Source organism: Octopus bimaculoides, chromosome Z (assembly GCF_046866305.1).
Source record: "Octopus bimaculoides isolate indiv1 chromosome Z, ASM4686630v1, whole genome shotgun sequence".
Lineage (NCBI taxonomy): Eukaryota > Metazoa > Mollusca > Cephalopoda > Octopoda > Octopodidae > Octopus > Octopus bimaculoides.
In genome coordinates this window covers 43,420,268-43,445,995 of record NC_142944.1, presented here as the reverse complement: position 1 = coordinate 43,445,995, position 25,728 = coordinate 43,420,268, and the positions used below count along the sequence as shown (strand labels likewise).

At 39.3% G+C, this 25,728-nt stretch overlaps 1 protein-coding gene and 1 long non-coding RNA gene across 2 annotated transcripts; one reads left to right on the top strand and one right to left on the bottom strand.

Moving 5' to 3' along the window:
- Positions 1 to 5,329: 5,329 nt before the first annotated feature.
- On the top strand, positions 5,330 to 10,642 carry LOC149132232 (uncharacterized). Its single transcript, XR_016244766.1, has 2 exons — positions 5,330 to 7,796; positions 10,558 to 10,642. It is a non-coding gene; the product is annotated as an uncharacterized LOC149132232 (long non-coding RNA).
- Positions 10,643 to 20,788: 10,146 nt separating this feature from the next.
- On the bottom strand, positions 20,789 to 21,169 carry LOC149132231 (uncharacterized). The gene has a single exon (XM_089365340.1). It carries the CDS (start codon positions 21,167 to 21,169, stop codon positions 20,789 to 20,791), a length of 381 nt encoding a protein of 126 aa, XP_089221466.1.
- Positions 21,170 to 25,728: the final 4,559 nt, after the last annotated feature.

Sequence of the window (25,728 nt, the reverse complement as noted above, 5' to 3'; positions counted from 1 at the left end):
AATTAAATATAAGAATTAATGATTTCTTAAAGTATGTGTTAATCCCTATGTACCCAGACTTTGTGGACACCCTGTAGAACACAGATACCCAAAATGTTTCTGAAAATTCCCCCAAAAGAGAAAAGCTATGAGGGGTTATATGTGGTATATAACGTAGGATTCCGAGGATGTAGTTACGTCATGAAAGGGAACATCTGTTACGTATTAATTCGGCCTCAAAATTTTTAGTTATTCGGATAAAGGGGAACAACTTGTATTTATTAGTTCCCTTGGCAATCCAGGGAAACAACTCTTTTACTCTTTATAATTTTTTAGTGAATTAAATGATGTTCCCCGTAGGGAAGATACAATCGACAAAAAGGAACGTTCGATTTTCTTTCAAGTTCGCCGTCATTGGTGGATTAGTAAGGTTTTCTTTACACCTTCCACCTGAGTAATAAATTTACTGCCTCTTCGCATGTAGTTCTCTGTGCCTCCTGCTCTCACTTCATAAAGGTGATGTGTTTGTATATTCATGAAGGAAAAGCACATGCTATTATCGACTTTGTTGAATAAATAATAAATCGAGGCTTTTTTCCTGTCCATCTGTACAGGAAAAAAATAGCAAGAATGTCAACTTTAAATATTTTGTCTTTAATGTTCGCGATCAAATATAAGACTTCACAAATTCTCCTTCCACTATTGGTCCTCATTTTGCGTATAGTTTACGTATAGGACTATCCTGTATGGTCTGGCTAAGTCAAAAATGTTTCCACTTGGCGAGTTTAAATCTAGTTACAAAAACATGTCCTTCTGTTGAAATGTAATTTCAGTAAATTTCTATATCTTTGTGCAGCTGAGGATTGCTCTGCATTTTAGATTTGATGTAACGTTCACATTGCTTAAATAAATGGAGTCGCATGAAACGATCGTACTGCATTAACTTTGGATATCTTTGTTGCTTATTTTGATAGACAGATAGATAGATAGATAGATAGATAGATAGATAGATAGATAGATAGATAGATAGATTATATATATATATATATATATATATATATATATATATATATATATGCATGTTGTAAGATGGGAAAGATGAACAATGCATGAAATTTTAAGGAATATTTATTTACCTTTTCGTTACAATACCTTGCCTCGACGGGCAGGTAATGATAGATCCAAAAGCATGCGAAGTAAAGTTTGTGTTTTTGTCCTCTTCATTGTTTATTAGTAATTACAGAGAGAGATAGAATGACTTGTAAGAGAACAGAATTAGAGCTAGTGTGAGTTGTAGGGTGTGGGACATTGCTTCACAGTTGCTGGCAGTAAACTTCATTTCACCCTCTGACCAAGGTTTTAGCTGGTCAGCCAGACTTCGTTCTCACTGAGTCGTCACCATGTGACTGGACTCGATGAGTCGTCACCGACTGGTGACTAAACTGGTTGAGTAGTCACCGACTGGTGATTAAACTGGTTGAATCGTCACCGACAGGTGACTAAACTAGTTGAGTTGTCACCGACTGATGACTAAACTGGTTGATTCGTCACCGACTGGTGACTAAACTATCCTTTTTGCTTGGGGTTTCCTTGCTTTTATAACTATCTATAAGGATAGACATATCATTGAGAACAATAGTTTTAGCTTATGGTCTTGTTATCTCTATTCTAGCTTTTGGTGAAGTAGAAGAGGTTAGAAAGGGTCAAGTGGTGAAGACATTATTTCGGCCTAGCTAAAGGTATCTGGAAAATGTAAAACTGCTTTCAGAGAAAAACCATTGTTCCACCGTGGGAAAAGTTCTGTTGCAGTATTGATTTAAATTTAGCTATGGTGGATCGAATCCACTTCATGCATGCAAGATCCACTACATATATATATATACATGTGTGTGTGTGTGTGTGTGTGTGTGTGTGTGTGTGTGTGTGTGTGTGTGTGTGTGTGTGTGTGTGTGTGTGTGTGTGTGTGTGTGTGCGTGTGTGTGTGTGTGTGTGTGTGTGTTTATCCGTATAATTGTCTAGCGATCGTGATTTCAATTCCTGTACCGGGCGGTGTGTTGTATTCTTAGGTAAAACACTTCATCTCATGTTGCTTTGCGACCACTTCGACACCTGACATGTTGTACACAGTGTACCTCTTGATGGAGAGAGAGAGAGAGAGAGAGAGAGAGTGAGCTAATATGTAGCATGAATCATTTGTGCAGGTCGTTCACCAAAAGCTGAACGTTCATACATCGTTTTCGTCGGGAAAGTACATCATGTATATTTTATAATGTTTAGACTGGAAATTTACTGAAATAGTGAGGGATTATATATGCATGACGCTTTATTTACTAGTTATAGGTACAGTGAGGTTAACATCGAACAGTATACTAAAAGCTCTTTAAGATGTTTTTCTGGACTTTCTGTATGTTATTGAGACTTCAATACAAGGCTGCACGTCTCTTGATATATCTACATATAGACAAATAGAAAGGTCAACCTTTCTATTTGTCTAGCTTGCTAATTAACTAATATATCTACATTCCCTTCTATGCTTGTCTACTCTTATAATATCAATAGAAATTTAAACCAAATAAATAAATAAATAAATAAATAAATAAATAAATAATGGTAACTCAGCATGGCCAGAGCCTTTTGTCTAGAACATGTAAACGATAACAAAGTAACATCCACATCTATTTGCTTTGGTTATTTCTCTTTAATTCAACAATCTATCAGGATATCTTTTAATTTATAGACATTCGTGATACTGTTTCATTATGCTAAACATTTCGACTGTGCCTGTGATTTGAACATGCGAATTCAGAATAATATAGACCTTCCCTCCAGTCTCTCACTTTTTCTCTCACTTTCTCTCTCACTCTCCCCACCCCCTTTGTCTCCCCTTCTCCTCCTCCTCGTCTCTCTCTCTCTCCCTCTCTCTCTCTGTACAGTAATCCCTCAACTATCGTAGGTGTTACGTTCCAAAACTCGGAAACTGGAAGACTCGCGACGGCTTATGTTACACTCGAATAACTTTAACTTGGACAGAAACTTGGAGAGGGCTGGTTTTACCTTGATGAAGTTTAAGCTTATTTCCTAGCAGTTGCAAATTAATTCCACTGAGCTTTGTGAGTCCTGCTTCATGTTTCTTAGTTTTATCACGAAGAACATAATTAGAGTCTTGCAAAAATTCAACAGTTTTAAAAAGGGAATCGAAACTTTCAGGCTGTTTCCCATTACTATCCATCGAACTATGCAACAACAATATTTCGAAATTTTTATTATTCTCAACGCAGAGCTGTTGAAGCAGTGGTGAATTGTAAGCATGTGCCTTGATTTTATTAACTGCTGTGGTAACAATGCTCAACGATTTAAGTCACGCGCTAATGATCTCTGCCAGATCGCGCCTTGTATACTCTAGTGAAGGCGCGTGGCTCAGTGGTTAGGACATTCGGCTCACGTTCGTAAGGTCGTGAGTTCAATTCCCGGCGACGCGTTGTGTCCTTGAGCAAGACACTTTATTTCTCGTTGCTCCAGTCCACTCAGCTGGCAAAAATGAGTAGTAGCTGTATTTCAAAGGGCCGGCCTTGTCACTCTCTGTATCACTCTGAATCTCCCTGAGAACTACGTTAGGGATACACGTGTCTGTGGATTGCTCAGTCACTTGCACGTTAATTTCATGAGCAAGCTGTTCCGTTGATCGTATCAAGTGGGACCCTCGTCACACACACACACACACACACACACACACACACACACACACACACACACACACACACTATCATTATCTGAATATCGTAAACAGAATAACCAGCACAACTATCATCCCTTGCATTTATATCGTAAAACAAATTCTTTATTCGTGATTTCGCTTGTATCACTGTTTATTTCAACGTTTATAAACGAGATTCGACAGCTTTTCTGAAATGTAGAAATACAACAAAGAGACATTATATCTGCATATATATATATATTTGTAGAGCACTGCGCAAGGACTGTAGACGAACTGTAAACAGGAACTTCACTGCGGGCTAGCTAGTGAACTGGTCGGCAGAAAAAAAAGGAACTTCCAGCTGGGTGAGAATGGAGACTGAATTAAGCAAAAATAAATAATACACCGACATGCTCATGTTACAGGTTGTATTTGTTTATAGCTTAATTAAGCTCTAAGTGGTGACCCCGACCCACACACCGAAGTATGAAACGTAAACATGGCCAGCGATCACAGCGCAGCACTGAAACTGAAGCTCCCACAATTCTGGCCGAAGCAGGCCAAGGTGTTCTTCGCGCATGCGGTAGCAGAGTTTAAGATCATGAAGAGATCACCTCGGACCTAACAAAGTACTCCAATGTAGCAGCAGCACTGGATGGGGACTCAGCAACAAGGATGCTAGACATCGTAAACCAAACCCCAGCAATTCACAAATGCACCACTTTAAAAGACAGACTCGTGGAAACATTCCGGCTGAGCGACCAGGAGGAGTTAGGCGATTCCAAGCCTTCGGAGCTCATGGATTCCAAGCCTTCGGAGCTCATGGATCCCAAGCCTTCTGAGCTCATGGATTCCAAGCGTTCGGAGCTCATGGATTCCAAGCCTTCGGAGCTCATGGATTCCAAGCCTTCCGATCTCATGGATTCCAAGCCTTCGGAGCTCATGCTGGCATTAGTGCCACCCAGTGAGTCACTTCTATTTTTGTCTGGGGAGATATTCCTCCGCAAATTACCACCCCAGGTTCAGGCCCTCGTAACTCAGACCAACATCAAGGACCTACGGCAGTTAGCGAAAGCGGCTGACAAGTACTTTTTGTCCAGCGGAGTTATGATCAACGCCATAAGGTCGCCCTCGAGACACGGTAAAGTTAAACGAGATGACCTGTGTTTCTACCACACTAAGTTTGGAGCAAAGGCTACGAGGTGTAAGCAACCATGTAGCATCAAGAGCCCTTTGCCATCGGCCCCGGGAAATCTCAAGGCCGCCCGCCGCTAGAAACCCTGGTGGCCAGCAAACACGATCAACTCCTGTATGTGCATGATCAGAGCTCCGTACGAAGATTCCTAATCGACACAAGAATAGAAGTCAGCGGGATCCCAGTATTGACAAGGGACCTACGTTACGGAAAGCGAGGCCAGCCTTTAACAGCCGCTAACGGCTCCACAATCGAAGCATACGGTCGCCACATTGGCTCACAAGCATACATATGGGCATTCACCGTTGCTGGTATCCATCAGCCCATTATCAGAATGGACTTTCTTCGGGCACACTCGCTGCTGTCCCACGAAAAGCAGTCGTTTCTCGAATCTCCATATGAGTCACCCGAATCAATCTCACTACCCACTACCGCCCCCCCCCCCCTCGTGCACAGTCGCCCGCGTTGGCTATCACCATACAAACTTGTTGTTACAAAGGCCGAGTTTGACAATATGGAAGATTTGGACATCGTTCGCCGATCAAACAGTCTCTGGTCGTCACCCCTACAAGTAACACCAAAACCCTGCCGGTTAGGCAGAAAAGGAGACTGAGACGTTGGATGGTCAATCGTATTCACCATCACAGTGTGTAATTGAATGATGCAAAAATAAGTAATGCACCAACACACTCTATATACTGTTTGCTTTTATGTGTAGCTTAACTACGCTATATACCACTAATAATGAGACAACTCCAGTTGCTCGACAAAAAATATTGTTTATTATATGTCATCCAATCAGTGGACACGATTCTATCATGTGTTGTTTTTTCCACACACCTCACCACACCGTTTATTATTTAAGCTAATGTCGATTCGTCCGACGGAACATTTTATGGACTCAACCAGATGACGTTAGATATACATCGCCTAGTTGTTTTGGATTTACTATTTTCGCCTTAGTACACTTACTATGATACAAACGGCTAATTTTGCACCATGGACAATTGAAGTTACAGCTTGCCATTTTGCTCATCGGTTTGGAACTGTTGCAATGTTTCCTTCGTTCGTTTATATAGTTATTATCTGAGCACAATATCGTTATTCGTTTTACGCTATAACATTATTCGGCGACGAGTGAAAATGAAAATTAATGCAGATCTCCATTAACTTGTTGCGCGTGCAACATGAGTCCTTAGAAATGCAAAAACCATGTGACAGGCAAGCAACTGGATATTTTAACAGCTTTAGCTTCGAAGCTTATGCTGTCAAATCCAACTACTTCAAACTTCAAAAGTTTTTGACAAACTTCCTACCTTTGAAAATGACGAACAAAGCGAACTATTTTTGCATCCTGGTATAACCGTTATCAAGATCTTTTTGTCACTGAAGCAGCAGAAATAGATTATTCAAGTAAGACGAGACTATTATTTTATTGACTTCGTGTTACTCAAATATCCTAATGAATTTGACTTTAAGATTACAGTGGACCAACTTACAAATCTGTTTGGTGAGACATCGTCATTGTTTAACAGCAGATATAAATGTTTGAAATAAGAAAAACGCCCTGAAGATTTTACTGCATATGCTGGGCGTATATACAAAGAATGCGAAACATTTAAAAGCCAGATAATGACTGATAACCAACTTAAGAATCTAATTTTCGTATCTGGTCTGACATCACCAAGCTATGATGATATAAGAACTCATGTCCTGACCAAATGGGAAACATCCGACGACATTACCTTACAACAGGGGTGGGGAAACATTTTAGTGCGGCGGATGAAAATTTCCAAAGAAAAAGTTTCGCAGGCGGATCATAAGTTCTAACTCTGTGTAAATCTTGTATATATATCTATGTATAATTCTATATATATATATTAATAAACACATTAAATTAATGTGTAATATTTTCATTTACGCTGCCACTGAATTTAAGACATTTATATTACTTATGAAGTATTCTGTATTTTTCAGCTAGAGTGTAGTTGGGTCTCAAGGGGGAGGTACAAATTTAGCAATCTGTTTTATAGTGAAAACAAAATTTCCATTCAAATAGCAATAACCGGACGATTTTCTCTTCGAGTCTGTCTTAGGTCGCGTTTCCACTACGACTTATGTCGCAAATAGGCATACGAACATTGTATAAATTTTATAATTGAAAAATTTATATTTTGTACATACGAATATAAAAGCTTGCGGACGCAATAAAATGGGGTCGCGGTATTTCCCCACCCCTGCTTCACAACAATTAACCAGTGAATGTCAAAGACTAAATATTAACCATGATACTCAAATGATACTAAAAGGAAATGAAATAGTTTCAACCACTAACGCAATTATCTCAAAGAAACGAAAGTGGAATTCACAGACGTCTAAACAGCCTTATATATCTAGAACGCGGCGACGACCTCCAACAGCATGTTGGAACTGAGACGAGTGGCACAATGCAAATTATCGTCCGTACAAGAACAAAAAATGTCACAATTATGGACATAGAGATGGCTGTTTCTACTGTCTTGGTCATTACAGTAATACAGTAAATGTCATTGAATCCGATTCAACCGCAGAGAGTATTATTTCAAATGGAGTCTACGCTATAATTAAGGGCGAAATCACTTCAAAAAGGAAGTATATTACTGTGCAGATAAATGGATATGATATATGCTTACAACTTAAATACAGCATCTGATATTACCAGTATTTCTGAAGAAACATGGTACAAAATCGGTAAACCAACCATTTTATCAAGTGAACAAAAAGCCAAGAATGCTTCCAACCAGCCAAAGGTTATCAAAGGAAAAGATCTCATGTTTTTATTTACACAGACTGGACTTCCATATATTTGGGATTCTGCTTCATTACTGAGAATCCTTACCTCGAACATCCTCGGAATAATTTGGGTTATGAACTATACTACTAAGTAAGGTAACGCATACCCTTTTAAATAAGACTGACAGTATTGATGTTGAACATGTTACATATACTAACCATATTGGAAATTTTCATCAAAAATTCAAATCAATTTTCAGGGTTGGCTTAATATTATGCACAAAATTTATTGCATGTTTGTATCTTAAACCAAATGCCAGGCTTGTTTTCAAGCCGAAGCATCCAGTACCTTATGCCACGTTATCGCTTGTTGAAAATGAGCTGAATAGATTATAAAATTTTAATGTAATATGAAAAGTGAATTACTGATCATGAGAATCACTCATTGTCAAAGTAAAAAAAAAATGCCTCTATACATATGTGCTGATTTCACTACGGGACTTCACGATTCGTTAGATCTACGTCCGAAGACTTATTCGCAAGATTAAATGATGGGTGGGATATGATTTTCTAAGAGTGACTTAGTTGAAGCATATTTTAAAATAGCTGGAGATGAGATGTGGGGGAAACCCCTGCTCGCGGGCACATTTGCGCCCGCAGGCTGATATACTCTTACGTACAAAATAAAGTTAATTTCTCAATTTTTACTGTTTTTACAACACTGAATACATACATTACGACTACGAGCCAGTTGGCTTTTGTTTTCCTCAGGCAGCGGTAATAACAAAAATTCCGAAAGTGATAATATAAATTTAATCGGTTTATAACTTTGTTAAATCAATTTTTCGATACCTTTATCAATATGGCAAGCGGTTCTAGAAATTCTAAAAAAAAAAAAAAAAAAAATGCTGCTGAACGTGCTTTGATGAAAAATAGACTGAGCTTTTTTTTTTTTAAATAGACAAGTGCATTTGTGTTATTTGCAACGAACTGGTAGCTGTTCATAAAAAATAATATATTGAGGCATTTTGTAAGCATAAGACCTATGAAAATTTGAAAGAATTTAAACGTTTAGACTAGACAGCCTCCTTGAATGAAAACTTGACCAAAAGACAAACTTTTAAAAGGCCGATTCTTGAAACTGAATCAGTAACTCGAGCTAGTTATGCGGTATGCGAAAATATTGCTAAAAAACTCAAACCACATAGTTATGGTGAATTCGTGAAAGAATGTATCCTTACTGCTGTTGAGAATATATACCCAGAAAAACTTAGTTTGGAAATTATAGCTTGTGAAGAACTGTTTCTGTGTGTATTGAAGATATTGCTGATGTCATTCAAAATTATCTAAAACCCGATTCAGCAGAATTCGTATCGTATTCATTAGCTGTTGATGAGACAACTGATCTGTCCAATTCTGCTCAAATGGCAATATTTATACATGGAATAACTGCAAAATTCAAATTTCTTGATTTGAAATCAGTGCATGGAATAACTAGAGGTGAAAATTTACTCCAAACGGTCGACTCAGCCTTAAAGGATTTTGATTTATCGTATGAAAAAAATGAGTTGTCTCGGCGCTCCATCTATGGTTGGTCGTGAAAAGGGGTTCGTACCTCTAATTATGAATGAATTTAAGAAGCGTCTTTTGGATCTGAAATTTTTGTGACACTGCTTTATTCATATGTAAAGTTTATGTGCAAAATCTCTCGAGACGGGCAATGTAATGAAAGTTGTAGCAAAGATCGTTAATTCGATAAAAAGCGAAGGGTTCAATAATCGGGAATTTAAAGAATTTTTTAAAGATCTTGAAGTCGAATATGGGGTTTTATTGTATCACTGAAGTTAAGTGGTTAAGTAAGGCCCAAATGCTTAAGTGATTTTATAAACTGAAGTGAAATTTTTATGGATATTAAAGGTGTTCCTATTATAGAAATGGAAGATAGTTTCAAAGTGGTTTACAATTGTTAATATGTATGACTAGTCATTTGAATAAATTGAACTTGAAACTACAAGGCTCCAGTCAGATAACTAGTTTGCTTTCTCATATCAAAAGCTTTGAATCGATGCTTCATTTCTTCGTCACACAAATGAAAAAAAATGTTTCACACATTTTCCGAAATTGAGCGAACAAAATCCCGAATCAACAAAGAAATATTCTGACGAGTGTGAAAGTCTTTTGAGGAAATTTGAAAGATTTGAAGAAATACAAGATAAAATCGAACTATCTGTTTTTGAAACACCTTATAATATGTGTCCTGAGGAGGCTCCGGTTTCCTTACAATTGGAATTAATTTATTTACAGTTGGGTGACTTAATAAAATCAAAATATAATAATTTGTCTTTATTGGACTTCTACAAATTCATCAATCACGAGAAAATCTCTGCTTTACATAAAAATTTCTGGAAATTCGCATCTCAATTTTCGACAACTTATCGATTTGAGCAGCTTTTTTTTTCCAAATTGAATTATGCAAAAAAAATCGTCTTCGTGCCAGACTTATTGAGGAATACTTGAGTAATAAACTAAGATTAGCAGTTTCTTCAAAGGCATGTGATATCCTAAACTTTCAAGAAAAAAAGAAAGAAAAATGTTTCATCCTTCTCACTAAAAAAAAAACTTTTAAATTTAAGGTTGATTAGCTTTGATAAAAACATCACTAGGATAAATTTGTTTAGATATGTCATTTACATATAATATTATTTAGGTATTAATATAATTTTTCAAAATTAAATTTGGTCTGTGCTCCTACATTAGAAGAGATACATTTTGAAAAATATAGAATACCTCATAAGTAATAAAAATATCCAAAATTCATGGGGTGGCGTTAATGATGTTGCGCGTTAATTTAATGTGTTAAATTTATCTTTATTTAATGTATATCGAATCATACTCTTTACTCTTTTACTTGTTTCAGTCATTTGATTGCGACCATGCTGGAGCACCGCCTTTTTAGTCGACAAATCGACCCCAGGACTTATTCTTTGGAAGCCTAGTGCTTATTCTATCGATCTCTTTTGCCGAACCGCTAAGTTACGGGGACGTAAACACACCACCATCGGTTGTCAAGCGATGTTGGGGGGACAGACACAAACATGCACACACATAAATATATATATAAACATATATACGACGGGCTTCTTTCAGTTTCCGTCTACCAAATCCACTCACAAGGCTTTGGTCGGCCCGAGGCTATAGTAGAAGACACTTGCCCAAGGTGCCAAGGAGCGGGAATGAACCCAGAACCATGTGGTTGGTAAGCAAGCTACTTACCACACATCCACTCTCAGAACATGTGATCCGCCCGCGAACCTTTTTCTTTAGAGCTTTTTGCCCGCTGCACTAAAAGGTTTCCCCACCGCTACTGTTGATGATACATCAAGAGCTCCTAACCGTAAATACTCATCGTGGATTGTACCAATGACAGATTACTATTTGGATTAAGTCTGCCCCGGGATATTTCAACGGTTAACGGATATTATGCTTGTGGATATTTCATACACTTTTCCGTACCTCCATGACATTATCATTGTATCATCAGCTGAAGTCAAACATAAAGAAAATGCGCACCGGCGTTATTCATCCCCTTTTGACTGGAGTTTTCCCACTCGGTGTTTTTGTCTTGTACCGGTTGGACTGTTTTTGGCGTTGAAGAACAAGCTTTTCACAGCATTTCTCCTTGCTTCAGCATGTCTACGATGCAAAACTTTTATGCTTACGGCACTGCATCGGACACAGCAATTGCTGCCGTTATTTCTCTTCCTCAACCGCGTGAAGGACACCTTCAGACATCTTGGCCATTAAGGACTTAATTGAACTCTGCTTTAGAGACAGGAACTTTCCTTGCCTGCGCATTGTATTGAATTTTTGTTGTCTGTGTGTGTGTGTGTGTTTTTTTTTCTACTTTTCTTTACATATCACTTTATTTTTCAGAACCTTACTTATGTATGTACATATCTTTGAATATTGTGTATGTCATATGTTAACTTGTTTCAATGTTCATACACACATGCGCCACATTCTGTGATTTTAGTTGCTTTCTCACTGCTTATTTCCTAGCAGCCAGTATCTTCTGCAAGTGACCTACCGTTCTTGCAGACTGAAAAAACTTTGATTTTTGCATCCTGTGATTTCCAGTTTCGCGGACAGTTGTCATCACGTTTGCATGTCAGACGTTCTGTGCCTCAGAACTTTGCTTTAATTTTTGCCTTTTCGTGTATGTTTTGTGTTGTCAGACCCCTTAGAATATTCTGCAGTTCTGCACCCTGCCTCAGCTTTGCACCAGTTGGCACATCCTGCCCCTGTCTCAACTTTGCACCAGCTGGCACAACATGCACCCTCCCTCAGCTTTGCACCCTGCCTCAGCCTTGCATCACATATATCTATACAGATTCTGCACATTCCCTTGCATGCCTTACTTTCAACTTCTACATGAACTGAATTTATATTGTACATTACTTGCATGCTTTCTTGTCGCATTTTCAATTGCTTTTCGGTACAGTTTCTATATTCCTCATGCTTGTGTGCTCGAATTCACATGCGCATTAATTCACTAACCTGTTTTCCAATGCTGTGATCTACTATCCAACACCTCTTTTTGCACACTTAGTCTGTGAAGCACAGATTTTAGCTCAAGGTTTTTTGCATCAGACCCTGAAAACGGTGTTATCCTTCAGTGCTGCTGCATATATTAGCACTTTCATTTAAGCACTTTAATTTAAAAGGATACAGAGATATTAACAAAGTAGGGGACTGAAGTGAAAGTGGCCCCTCTTCAAACTATCCAAACAGACGTTCTGAAAAGAACAATAGTGATTAAAACATACAGCGTGGAAAAAAAAAGAAAATTATGTTAATGAAAAAAAGAAAGAAATGCTTAGAGCCGATATGGCACGAAGTAAAGTACGTAACGCGTGGAAAAAGGTATGCAACAACAAAGGTTTGAATGGAGTCGGCCGAGAAGACGAAACTCGGTGGAGCCATTGCGAATACAGGTGGTGGTACTCCTTCCCATATATATGGGGAGAACCTTGAGAGTGAAAATTGTAAACGTCCCGCCGGAGTTGAATGCCGAATGGCTGGTAGCAGCGGTTATATATGACCTGAAAGATGAAATAACGCTGCTATCAGCCGAGGTGGATGAGCCAAATAAACTGGACGGGACAGACGATTAAGATGCTCATACCAGCGGAGCCGCTGACCCTGGAAAAAATTCCAGAGGTTATAGAAGTAATGGACACCAAACTGGTAGTGATGGTAAAGGGGAGGAAGCCCCGTTGTTTTAAATGCAGATTAAAAGGTCATGTGTGGTCGGATTGTAAGAAAGAAACAGAAAAAAGTGAGAAGGAAGACGACCAAGAGGAGAGCGAACCAAAGAAAAACAGAAGCAGAAAGGAAACTGAGCGTCAGAAAACAGCAAAGATGGGGAAGGTTGGAAAATGATCAAAACCAAAAGGAAAATTAAAATAACCTTCTCAGAAAAGGCACCAAGAGAGATAAAGAAAAAAAGGCTAAAAACATGAACAAAAGGAGGGATCTGTATATGGCAGTCAGGGTATCTAACAGAGAATTAATGAACCGTTTAATGTGAAAAAGAAATGGAGAAAATTGAAAAAGACGATGTGAGGGAGGGATTCGAAATCTACAAAGTAGATAGACAATATTTTTTACAATAATTATAGAAAGGATGTCGGACCTCTTAGATGGGATATTTCACCCCAAATTTACGATGGACTATGCACTCCGACCCCACAATGCCGCGAAAAACAAAAAGACAGTCCCCTCCGCCGCAAAATGGAGATGAGCTAACCTACGAAGAGAAGACTTATGGCAGTTCACGTAGGATGTTTGAATGTGCGTGGCCTGACGGCGAGCTGGAAGCAAAAGCGTTTCGTAAACGACGTCAGATCACGTAAGTTAGATGTTATTATTGCTACTGAAACCTGGGTAAAGGGGCCAAGAGGTCCGCTCCTGGACGGTCACGAGAAATTTATTTCTCCAGGCCGGCCTGCAGGCGGGAGATGGGGTGTGGTCCTACTAAAAAGAAACTGGGTTTCAGAGAAAAAGTTTTTTTTTTTTTTTTTTTTCTGACCCAGAAGATAAACTGGTCGTTTTAGATTTGACTTCCAGTTGTGATAAGGAAGTCAGACTGGTGGCAATTTACGCCCCCAATTCTGGTCAGACTGGGTATTTTCGAGACCTAGAGAAGTTTCTTGGTACATCGCATCCGTTAGTTTTGTTTGGAGACTTTGACACTAATTACGATGCACGCGTGGATAGTGTTGGCTCGAATTCGAATAGAAGGGATCTACTAAGTCGCTTTGAGCTCGTAGATCCATACAGACTGGAAGTCCCGAACGCCCCACAATGGACGTGGTTAAGTGGCGACGGGTCTTCAAGGTCTTATATAGATAAGATTCTAATTAGAAATAAAGACATACTTAAGTGTCCACAATTTCACCTGGTCAGCTACAGTGATCACAAGTTTGTCACCTGTAAGCTGAATCTAGATAAGTTACATAGTAGAGGCTCCGGCTCCTAGAAACTCAATGAGTCCCTTTTGGCGATTGAGGACTACAGGAACCGGATTAAGTTGTTGATACAGAGGGCATTGACAGGTACCATCATTAACTATAAATGGTGGTACGCCCTAAAAAGAGCCATTAAATTTGAGTCTATTAGATATAGCATAGATTTAGTGGATAGAGAACGTAGGAGGCAAGTAGAAGTAGCTAAGTCCCTAGAGGAAGCCATGGTGACTGGCAGTGCATCTCAGGTGAAGGCGAAGAGACTGGAATTAAACCAGCACCTCAAAGCCAAAATCATGGAGTGTATTGTCAGGGCTAGACTTCGTGCAATGGGTTGCGAGGGGATCAGAGCCGCTGGATGGGCGCGAGTGGTAGAATCCCAACGTGGAAATGATTCCACAATTCGATTTTTGGAGAACCTACCAGATGAGTTGGTAAACGAACCCGGGATGATGTGTGAGACTTTTCAGGCGCACTTCGACCAGCTTTTCGGTGGGAGCGATGGACTGGATAGTAGGTTGGACTTTACGGACTTCCTCGCCGGGCTGCCGTGTTTCTTGGGGTGGGATGTGGTGTACTGTGGAGGGTCGATCACACCTGGGGAGGTGATAGAGGAGTGGACTGCGGCGTTGGTAAGGCGCCAGATCTTAATGGTCTGCCGTACGAATTGTATAAAAGTATGCCAGACTTGTTCGGCCACATATTGGCCGGGGTTTACGCGAACTGGCAGCAGAAAGGGATGATTCCCAGATCTGTGCGCCGGGGAGTGGTAACTCTGGTCAGAAAGGACCCGGACAAAGAGGATACAATAGATAATTTTAGGCCCATCACTGTTAAATACAGAGTTGAATATTTTGGCCAGTGTGTTAGCAAAAAGATTGGCGCGTGTCGCGGATGGTCTGATCGGCAAGGCACAGACTTGTGCTGTCCCCAACAGAAGCATCCAGGATAATCTCCATCTTATACCTTACACCTTAGAGGGGTTTGGTAACGATTCTGGCAAGGGTAGGGCTTTGGTCCATTTAGACCAATCCAACGCATTCGATAGGGTTGATCATCGCTACCTGGTGTCCGTTCTCGCACAGTTCGGGCTGTGTCTTGGCTTCCTCAGGTAGATCATACAATTGTACGAGAACATTGACTCGATCGTTCGCGTAAACAGCTTTTTTTCGAAGCCATTCTGCATCAAACGTTCGGTGGTTCGCCAAGGATGTCCACTTACCAATTTTGTACGTGATAGCTCTTGAGCTGTTGCTGCGAAAGCTGAGTGGCATCCCGACGAATCCAGGCAGTAAGGATGATATCATCATCATCGTGACCAAAATGGAACACCTACAGAGGGTAGGCGAAACCATCAAGACTTATGTGACGGTGGCAGGAGCAAGGATTAAACGGTAAAAATCAGTCGGCTTGCAGCTCGGCACCTGGAGGAGTAAATCGATGCCTTCGAATAGCGTCGTGGGAGGTTGGACGGAGGGCCCGGTTAAGTTGCTAGGAGTCTGGTTTGGCCCAGATCTCCAGGAAGAAAAGAACTGGACTGAAGTATCAAACAAGGTGACCCTCGTAGTCAAGACTTGGTCTTGGCGGTGGCTATCCTTGAAAGGGAGGGCGGAGGTGGCCAATGTGTTCATCGCATCGGTCATCATTTACCGCCTAACCGTTGTTCCTTGTCCAGCTTCGTGGCTGAGCAAGTTGGAGAGACAGATCTTCCGCTTCTTGTGGAAGGGCTCGACTCCACTTGTGAGGCGATCTATCTGCTGTCAAAAACCGTTAAAGGGTTAAAGGGTTAAAGGTTAAACCGTTAAAGCCTTGGCTGTTGATGTGCAAACATGCGTTGAGGTTGAGGTACCTCTGGCTTTACCTGGATGGTGAACGGGTGAAGTCTCCACTTGCGAAACGGATGTTTCCCAGGTTCATTAGTCTTTGGGAAACATCCGTTTCGTCGAAGATCGAGGTTGGGTGCATGGTATACGAAGTGCCGCAAGACCCTCCTACTGTTCCGTCGCTCGGGTAGTGCCAGCGGTTTTGGTACCACCGCCTCTTTCTTTAGCAGGTTGGTTGAGGTTGGAAACGATGATGCCCTGGAGGAGACCCTGGGTCTCGATGATAACTAGTTAGTCTGTTCCGAAGGACAAAGGACTTCCAAAAATCTCTGGCCTGGCAATGTTATCTAGGAGCCTTATCTGTTCGGGATAAGCTCACCAGACACAGCCAGCCTGGTCCATCGGCCTGTTCAAGATGTGAGCAGGATAGGGAAACCGTCTTGCACGCTATTGTTTAGTGTCCAGAAGTGTAGACATATGCGGAACACCTGTTGACGGGTTTAAGATCTCAGCTGTCGTCTGAGTCAATTTTAGAAACTGACCCACCTGATTTCCTCACGAAAAAAAGAATTACTTTCTCGCAGTAATATCAAATGCGAAAGAGGCGATATGGAAGACGAGAATGAAAGGAATGGCGACAGGCAACTTCATCTCCGGTTGGTGAGATTCTTCACCTTTCACCTGAAAAGGAAAATGAGGCTGGAGAGAAAATGCTTGTCGGATAGGATGTTTAAAGACAGATGGATGCGTGTAGCGAGGATGGTGGATGTGAAAGACTCCTTGTGAACGTGACATAAGGTTGAGCAAAAAGGTACTGGTAGCAGAACAGGGCTCGTAGGGTCGGAGGATAACCTGGATTTTTTTTATCTCATTGTGCATGTGTAATTTTGTCTTTCGTATTGTATTTCATCCGACTGTAATTCATTCGATTTTATTGAAAACGTTTATAATTTTTTATCATTTGTGTCTGACCCCAATCAGGTTGTGCTGTTCTCTCTATATTGGCCCCCTGTGGGCAATAAAGAAACAAATTTTGTCTCCCAACTAGTTAGCTCTTATTATTCAAAAGGATCCCAGACATGTGGATATTTGATTTCTTACATCATGTAAAGCTCTGGTTGCACCATCTATTCTAAATAAATTTTATTATGGTAAACAGGTTTCATCTTATACACACTCAACGCGCTAAAGGTTAATGTAAAATGGAGCTAACTAAGGATTGCCTGATATCTCGAAAACCGCTTACGATATTCTTCGTAACTTTCGCTATCTAGTCTTGAACGATAACCTTCCTAGGAGACAGAAATCCAAAGAAAATTCATAATTGTAATAGTATTGTTGTTAGTATTAGTAAAGAAAAACAAAAAAGGCAGCGATCTGGTAGTCGTTAGCCAGACAAAATGCTTAGCGGCATTTCCTCCCTCTTTATGTTCTGAGTACAAATTCTGCCGAGGTAGACTTGGCTTTTCATATTTTCGGGGTCGATAAAATGAGTACCACTTGAATATTGGTGTCGTTATAATCAACAAGCTCCCCACACACATACAACTCTGCTATGATACCAGACTTTGTACATAAAAGAAAAACTATTTAGGGAGGCGAACTGGCAGAATTGTTACCGCACCGTCGTCTTTATGTTGTAAGTTCAACATCAACGACGTCGACTTGGCCGTTCATCTGTTCAGATTTGATAAAATAGGTACCAGTGAGCGGCTACCTCAGAATTGCTGGTCTTATACCAAAAATATTTATTACTAGCGTTCACTAACACAAAATTTGTCACCTCCGTCTGGATACTTGATTTTAGCCATTAGGCATGCAGCTGCTTTACGTGGAGACAAAATCTGGTTTCATGAATTAAATGGGAAAAATATCTGAATTGACTGTGATAATATTTTGCTAATACTTAAAAGAAATTCGAAAAGGTTATTTTAAGTAAATTTATTTCGAATATGCAACTCACCCGAAAGAAGAATCGACCAAAAGAATAAGCAGGTTTTAAGATAGAATTCTCTACTGTTGATACATTCAAGTTGTCAGTCGACTGCAAGAGGAGGCGAACGAATATAACATCTCTTTCTGCTTTGCTTATATTTACTATGAGAAACCCTTCGACTCCAATGAATTCACACCGATCCTTACGGCATAGAAGAACCGAAGTATAGACCCCTACCTACATTGCAATACAGAAAGATCTTTACAAAGGTGCAGCATCAGCCCTCGGGCTACACCAATACAGTGATAAATAGGACCTAGCTGGAAAGAGGAGCAAGGCAAGTGGAAAACATCTCACCGAATTTGTTTATACCGTTCCTACAAGATGCAATCATCAACAAAATCTGATGGGGCGAGAAGGGCATCAACATTGACGGAGAACAACTATGCCACCTTGGAATTGCAACATCAACAGTATGCATGCATGTATGTATGTATGTATGCATGCATTTCTCATGCATATACATACGTACGCACGTACCTGTGTATGGGCATACCTACAAAATCAGGGCTAGCTCAAGGTACCGACAACCCTGCAGTCGCTCGGGGCACCATGTGCTAGGGCAGCGCTACTCTAAGTGGTGGTCCTCAGACCGGTGCCGGTACGCGGCGAGTTTTCACAAAAGAAAGAAACATAAATTTGCTTAGAAAATATTGTATAATGTGCTTACAAAATAAATTTAAGATTTTAAAAAATTGTCAGCTTTTATTATATTCATTATATATATTAATATTACCGGTCCCTGATACATTGGGGGGGAAAAGCTGCCGGTACGCCACATCAGTTTGAGAAGCACTGCTGGGGGACGCCAGGGAGGGCATGACGAAGACAAGGAAATTTTCACGACCGTCAGCTTGTACACACCGGGGCGTCAGCAACCCAAGGGCCGGCCTTATACACAAGTAGTGAAACACGGTCCCACACAACACCAATCACAAACAAATTCGTTCTATTTTATCTTTATTCTTTTTTCAACAATGATTATCCTATAGGCGCAGGAGTGGCTGTGTGGTATGTAGCTTGCTTACCAACCACATGGTTCCGGGTTCAGTCCCACTGCGTGGCACCTTGGGCAAGTGTCTTCTACTATAGCCTCGGGCCGACCAAAGCCTTGTGAGTGGATTTGGTAAATGGAAACTGAAAGAAGCCCGTCGTATGTATATGTGTGTTTGTGTGTCTGTGTTTGTCGCTGCAACATCGCTTGACAACCGATGCTGGTGTGTTTACGTCTCCGTAACTTAGCGGTTCAGCAAAAGAGACCGATAGAATAAGTACTAGGCTTACAAAGAATAAGTCCTGGAGTCGATTTGCTCGACTAAAGGCGGTGCTTCAGCATGGCCGCAGTCAAATGACTGAAACAAGTAAAAAAGTATGTTTATTTAAATACAAAGAAACTACAAAAAAGAAAGAAAAGGTGCAGAGTAAAGGAGGGGAAGGTCGATGTGCCATATCTCCCAGAGTAAATGGTGTGCTTAGCCCGCTCCCCACGGTAATGACCTCGATAGCGTTGCCGCGGTAAATGACCAGCAACATTCGCTGCACCAACCACGTCACTTCGCGAGGCTCATTTCTCCAACAGGCCGCTGTTATCCCTATTTTGCAGAGGAAATCTATAGGACGGGGTTCTAGAACACCTAACGTCTCGACAGCAACTGACACAGACTGAAAGCGGACAGTCAGGCCTTTGTATCTATAGATTTTTCTCTTCTCCGTGTCACTGGCGGTGGCACCCAGATTTCCAGGCGATCCTGCAAGGTTGGAACCAGAGAACATGTTGCTGCACGTCATGTCCCAGACTAGTGATCTGCCTCCCACTAAAGGGAATAGAATTATTAGGTGTGTCGGGGAAAATCGATCCACGGCATTGTTCGGCAATTTTTGTTAACAAATTATCTATTTTTTTTTTCGTCAGCTAAACAATGAAATTACACTATCACACCCACACACACACGTTTTTATATTTTCACGTATCACTTGTGTTGTAAGGTGTGGGATTTCGACCTAATTTGTTGGCCTTTTCCCAAGCATAGCGATTATACTAGGAATACATATCCAAAACAGGCGCTGATGTCGCTAAAAGCCAGTGGGCTTATTAAAAAATACATGTATACATACGACAGCAAAGCACACACACATACACGTGTTTTGTTATTGTATGTATACGCGTATGTGCACGTATGTGTGTAGGTATACAGGGTGGGGATTGAAAGACAGTGTATGACCAATTAGTTTATTGGAAGTCATGACAATTTATTTGCCACAAGAAAATTTACATAATAGAAAATGTTTTTATTCTATGTGTCCTCCTTCTTTCTCAATAACTGCCTTCACACGCTTCCTGAAACTTGCACAAGTGTTCCTCAAATATTCGAGAGACAACTTCTCCCATTCTTCTTTAATAGTGTCTTTAAGAGAGTCGACATTGCTGTGTGATGTTCTATTGGTAGCATGTTCTAAAACGCCCCAAGTAGCATAATACAGAGGGTTTAGATCTGGGCTCGAAGGCGGCCATAAACATGATTCCAAAAAATTGCTAAAGTTGGATTTGCAGAAATCTTGCATTTTTCTAGTTGTGTGGGCTGGAGCACAATCTTGTGTCCATACATAATTACCATCTGGGTAGTTTGCTTTAAGCCATGGCAATACCTGGTATCTCAGAGTCTTGTAGTAAGTATTAACATTCATCCTTTCATCAGCTTTGTAGAATTTTATAGGCATTTTCTCTCCATCGAAAGCCACAACACCAAAAGCCATAACTTGAGCAGGATGTTTTGTTTTGAATGTCCCCTTAACCTCAGCTGTCTATTTTGTGATAAATCTGTCATTTCTGCGGTTCAGAACAGCATCCACGGTGAAGATCTTTTCATCTGAAAAGATCGTGACAATGGAGGACTTTTTCTTGAACCATGTAATAATTTTCTTGCACCTTTCCAATCTGTTTTCCTTCATAGCCGTTGTCAACAAGTGTTTTGGTGTTCTTGTGTAAGATTCTAACCTCAAATCATATTTTACTGCATTTCTAATGGTCTTGTTGTCTACCTCAAGTTCAATTGCCATTTTTCTCATGGATTTGGTTGGATCCTTTAGGATTTTGGATTTGAGAGCTTTAAGAAAAACTTTGGTACGTTTTTTGTTGATTCCTCCACTTCCAGACTTCCTCGTAGTAGTTTTTCTCATAGCCATTCTATTCTTTACATTATAAAGTCTTTATGGACACTCCAGCTATTCTTGAAATCTCTTTTGGTGTGACGAGTGCATTCAGCAAATCACACACTCTTTGACATTTGCTTTCCTGATTACTCACATGGGCAAAAGTTTCTAAAAAGATAAGGATAATAGTGTTAGGTATGATTCTGACATCAATATATGCTAGGTTTCAAAACAATTGACTTAGTGCTTGCTGAGAAAAAACAACTTAACTTTCATTGTAAATTTTGCTTCCCCACCCTGTATATGTTAATTTTTGTGTGCGTAACTGTGTGTACAAGTGTATATATGCGTAGGTTCCCTGCCCTCTTTGTCTACTTCAAAGAACCCTTGTCAATCGTTTCAGTAACAACCTTAATTTTGTTTACAACCCCTAGTTTCATCTTACAACCCTTTGTGAGGTCAAACGATATCATACTTCCCCTCCTTTTTCTACCCTTTCTCTCTCTATCTCTCCTACCTACTTCCCTCATTCCGGCCCTTGTAACTAGTTCTTTAATATAAACTTAGTAACTGCTTAAGCTACTCATCTCCTCACGAATTCCGGTCGATTGAGTGCCTGGCACTATGTTCTGTTCTATGTGAAGTTCTAATTGGTAATTCTTACCTGTATTCACCTGATGAAAACTTTTTTTTCCCCGCATGATGTAACACTTTTTTTTTAATCAATAAAGAACATGTCTGAAACATATGTAGTGAACTGCAACCAATTTGTTATCTATTCTACACCTAACTCAGAACCTTCCTTACATTTGGATCTAGTGTCTATAGTCAACATGGAATATGTGCAGTGGGTGTACCTCTGTATGACTTTGATGATGCATTTTGTATTCAGTGAGTTGCTTGTGAATGTATATATAACAGGAAAGAGAAATGTGTTTTCACTTTTTGTGAATACGTACAGAATTACCTCGCTTTACAAGACCCTGGGTTTACGAGTTTATTTTTCAAGCACAAGATCCAAATTTTAAACGAAGTGTAAAACTTTCTACAACCATAACAAATGCTTCTGCATGTTACCGAGAAATTTATAGGCTGGGGGGAAAAAAGCTTCAAAGCAAATAACTCTAGACTTGTTTTTTAAAAAAGAAGTCTACAAGTCAGTCTGCGAGTGCTTGTAAATCGGTGATCACATTTACAAGTGATGGTTTGTGTGAATCTAGTTTAAGAGATTCAGAAAACGATTATAATATTTTTTGTTATAAATGATTTTGACATTCTTTTTACTTTACCTAAAATATTCTTTACATTCTACTGTTGTTTTATTGCATGGCTGTCTGGTAAGATGTTTGCTTCCCAACCATATAGAATTATTGGTCCAGTACCACTGCACGGCACCTTTGGCAAGTGCCTTCTACTACAGCCTTGGCAAGTGCCTTCTACTACAGCCTTGGCAAGTGCCTTCTACTACAGCCTTGGCAAGTGTCTTCTACTACAGCCTTGGGCTAATCAAAACCTTGTGAGTGGATTTGGTATGCAAAAACTGAAAGAAGCCTGTCATATTCTTTTACTTGTTTCAATCATTTGACTGTGGCCATGCCTTAAAGGGTCTTGGTCAAAGAAATTGACCCCAGAACTTATTCTTTGTAATCCTAGTACTTATTCTCAGTTTCTTTTGATAGAAATGAAGACGGACAAAATATTGCTAAGCATTTTGCCTGGCATACTAACAATTCTACCCCAGTCACTGCTTTATATTCTACATAAAATGGTTTCAAATTTTGGAGCAAGTTCAAGGAAGAGGAGTAAGTCAACTACATAGATAAAATAAATACCAGTAAAACATTGGTTTTACTGGTATTTATTTTATCAACTCCGAAAGGCAAAGTTGACTCTGGCTAAATTTGAACTCAGATCGTAAAGATGAATGAAATTCCATTAAGCATTTCGTTCAATGTACTAACGATTGTGCCAGCTCACAGCCTTATATATATATATATCTTACAGATCATAAAACACAACACGATATGTTTTCTATTGGTCATGCTGGTAGAAGGAGATTACAACAGCAAAAGGAGTGGGAGTTAGTGACAGAGACACTAAGTGAATGCAAACTGTGATGCGAGCTTTTGTGTTCTGTAGTAACTGATATTCTAATCATAATGAAACTGCAAAATTTTATCCTAAGTTATATTTAGTTTATCAATATCACACGTCCAGATCTATTCTATTTGGCTCACACTTTTCAGAAGAGCAATACCAAAATTATCTACTTTGCAAAGTTACAAGTAAAAATGTATTCAACAATTTCAAATTAATCTATATGGAAAGAAAAATGGTTGATTAGAAGTGCTAAGCTAAATAAGTTATTCTGCTAGCCATGTTTATTTAGTTTAGGAAAAAAAAAACTGTTTGGCGTGATAAAGGTTATGATGATTTAAATAATCTATATATGGCCATGAATGTTCTCAAAGATAGACAAAATCATTGAGAGACTTGAAAATATTTGGGAATGTTTGGATAGACTGGTACTCTGCAACAGGTATGCTGTGGCACGATGGTGTGCTGCAGTGTAACCTGAATGTAATTGTTTTTAGTTCAGGTGTGCCACCAAATTTTGAAAACAAGTGAAAGAGAGTGGCGGAGCACTGGGATAGACTCATAATTAGATCTTTACTCTTTTACTTGTTTCAGTAATTTGACTGTGGCCATGCTGGAGCACCACCTTTAGTCGAGCAAATCGACCCCAAGACTTATTCTATGTAAGCCTAGTACTTATTCTATCGGTTTCTTTTGCCGAACCGCTAAGTTATGAGGATGTAAACACACCACCATCGGTTGTCAAGCGATGCTGGGGGGGGGGGACAAACACAGACACACAAACACACACACACACACACATATATATACATATATACGACAGGCTTCTTTCAGTTTCCGTCTACCAAATCCACTCACAAGGTTTTGGTCGGCCTGAGGGTATAGCAGAAGACACTTGCCCAAGGTGCCACGCAGTGGGACTGAACCCGAAACCATGTTGTTGGTAAGCAAGCTACTTACCACACAGCCACTCCTACGCCTATAGATCTGTATAAAAAAAAAACCAGAGCATACAACATAATGAAGTTAGATGAAGCATCCATTCTTCAGTGATTGATCAATTAAGTTATTTCTTCTCGGTCACCAGCAATTATCATTTCGGGGTCATTTTAAAGAATCCAATAATCATTGAAATTATAAAGAATGCTTATATTTCATCTGTAAATATGACAAAAAATCGACAAGCCGTCTTGATACAATTTCTGTCTTTCCAAGAATTCAGAACAACATGATCATTGCAGTTCAAAAAGTTATATTCAATGAAATAAAAAATATACTGAGGTAGGCTAAACTTCTAGCTATTCTTGTAGGTGAAACAGCTGCTATATTGAACTGTTTACAACTGTCAACTGTTTTGTGTTATTTTACTAAAGGTTGTGTTATTATAGAACGATTTATCAGTTTTAATGATGTTAGTGTAGATTGTTCAACAAATGCTTTATCTGCACTGAAACGTGGAAGTATGAAAACTAATTGCCCAAAACTATGACAATGTCCCTACAAAGGCAGGACAGTTAAATGGGTTGCAGTCAAAAGGAATATGAATAAGCAATCTTTGTTTATTGTTGTTGTACTCATGTTCTAAATTTAGTTCTTTCACAAGCATGCTCTGCTATGAAAGAACGCAAGATATTTTTATCTACAATAAATGAACTGAGTACATTTTCTATGAACTAGATGAAACTACTCACGTCTTATTACTTCTAAAGAAAATTATAATTGCATGGTCAGCCTTTTTGAAAACATCATTGAAAATCATGAAACACGGAAAGAGAACTCAGTGAATTCTGTAATAGGATTCTTACATAATTTAAAAGCTTCCAATTTCTTATTTTTATTAAATTTAGTGACATATATTCATGTGTTTACATAAGTATGTATGTGTGACAGAGATACACACCCACATATATATATATATATATATATATATATATATATATAATTATTTGCAGGATCCAATAAAATCAAGGTATTCTTATAATAACATCGCAGTAGAATCAAAAGACAACATATCCGTGTACCAAAGAGTATATATATACACACTCACCTACTTACCAGAGTATATACGGATTTGTCCTTCGAGTTACGCATACATCCACATGTATAGACAAAAGACACTCAACATATACGTAAAAGTATACAAGAGTATACTTCAGCATGCAGTCCTTGAGCCAATGTTAGCTCAAAATTCAATTGGCACTGAGGTGAGAGAATCAATATGAATTCTATACTCTTTCTGTGAAAAATCTGAAAAGTTAAATTCTATCTTAATTTCAATTCACCTGAAAAAAACATTTCTTTTTTTTTTTTTCTTTTACTGGTGTAACTCATTTGCTCATCAAAACAAAAACAAAAAAACATCTGAAACAGGTGTAGTATATCTCAGGTCATTTATCATATAAATATATATATATATATATACATACACACATATACACATAGGAGTGGCTGTGTGGTAAGTAGCTTGCTTACCAACCACATGGTTCTGGGTTCAG

What these genes read in the sequence shown, in the direction of transcription:
- LOC149132231 (XM_089365340.1), bottom strand. Translation starts at nt 21,169, where the DNA reads ATGGCTATGAGAAAAACTACTACGAGGAAGTCTGGAAGTGGAGGAATC.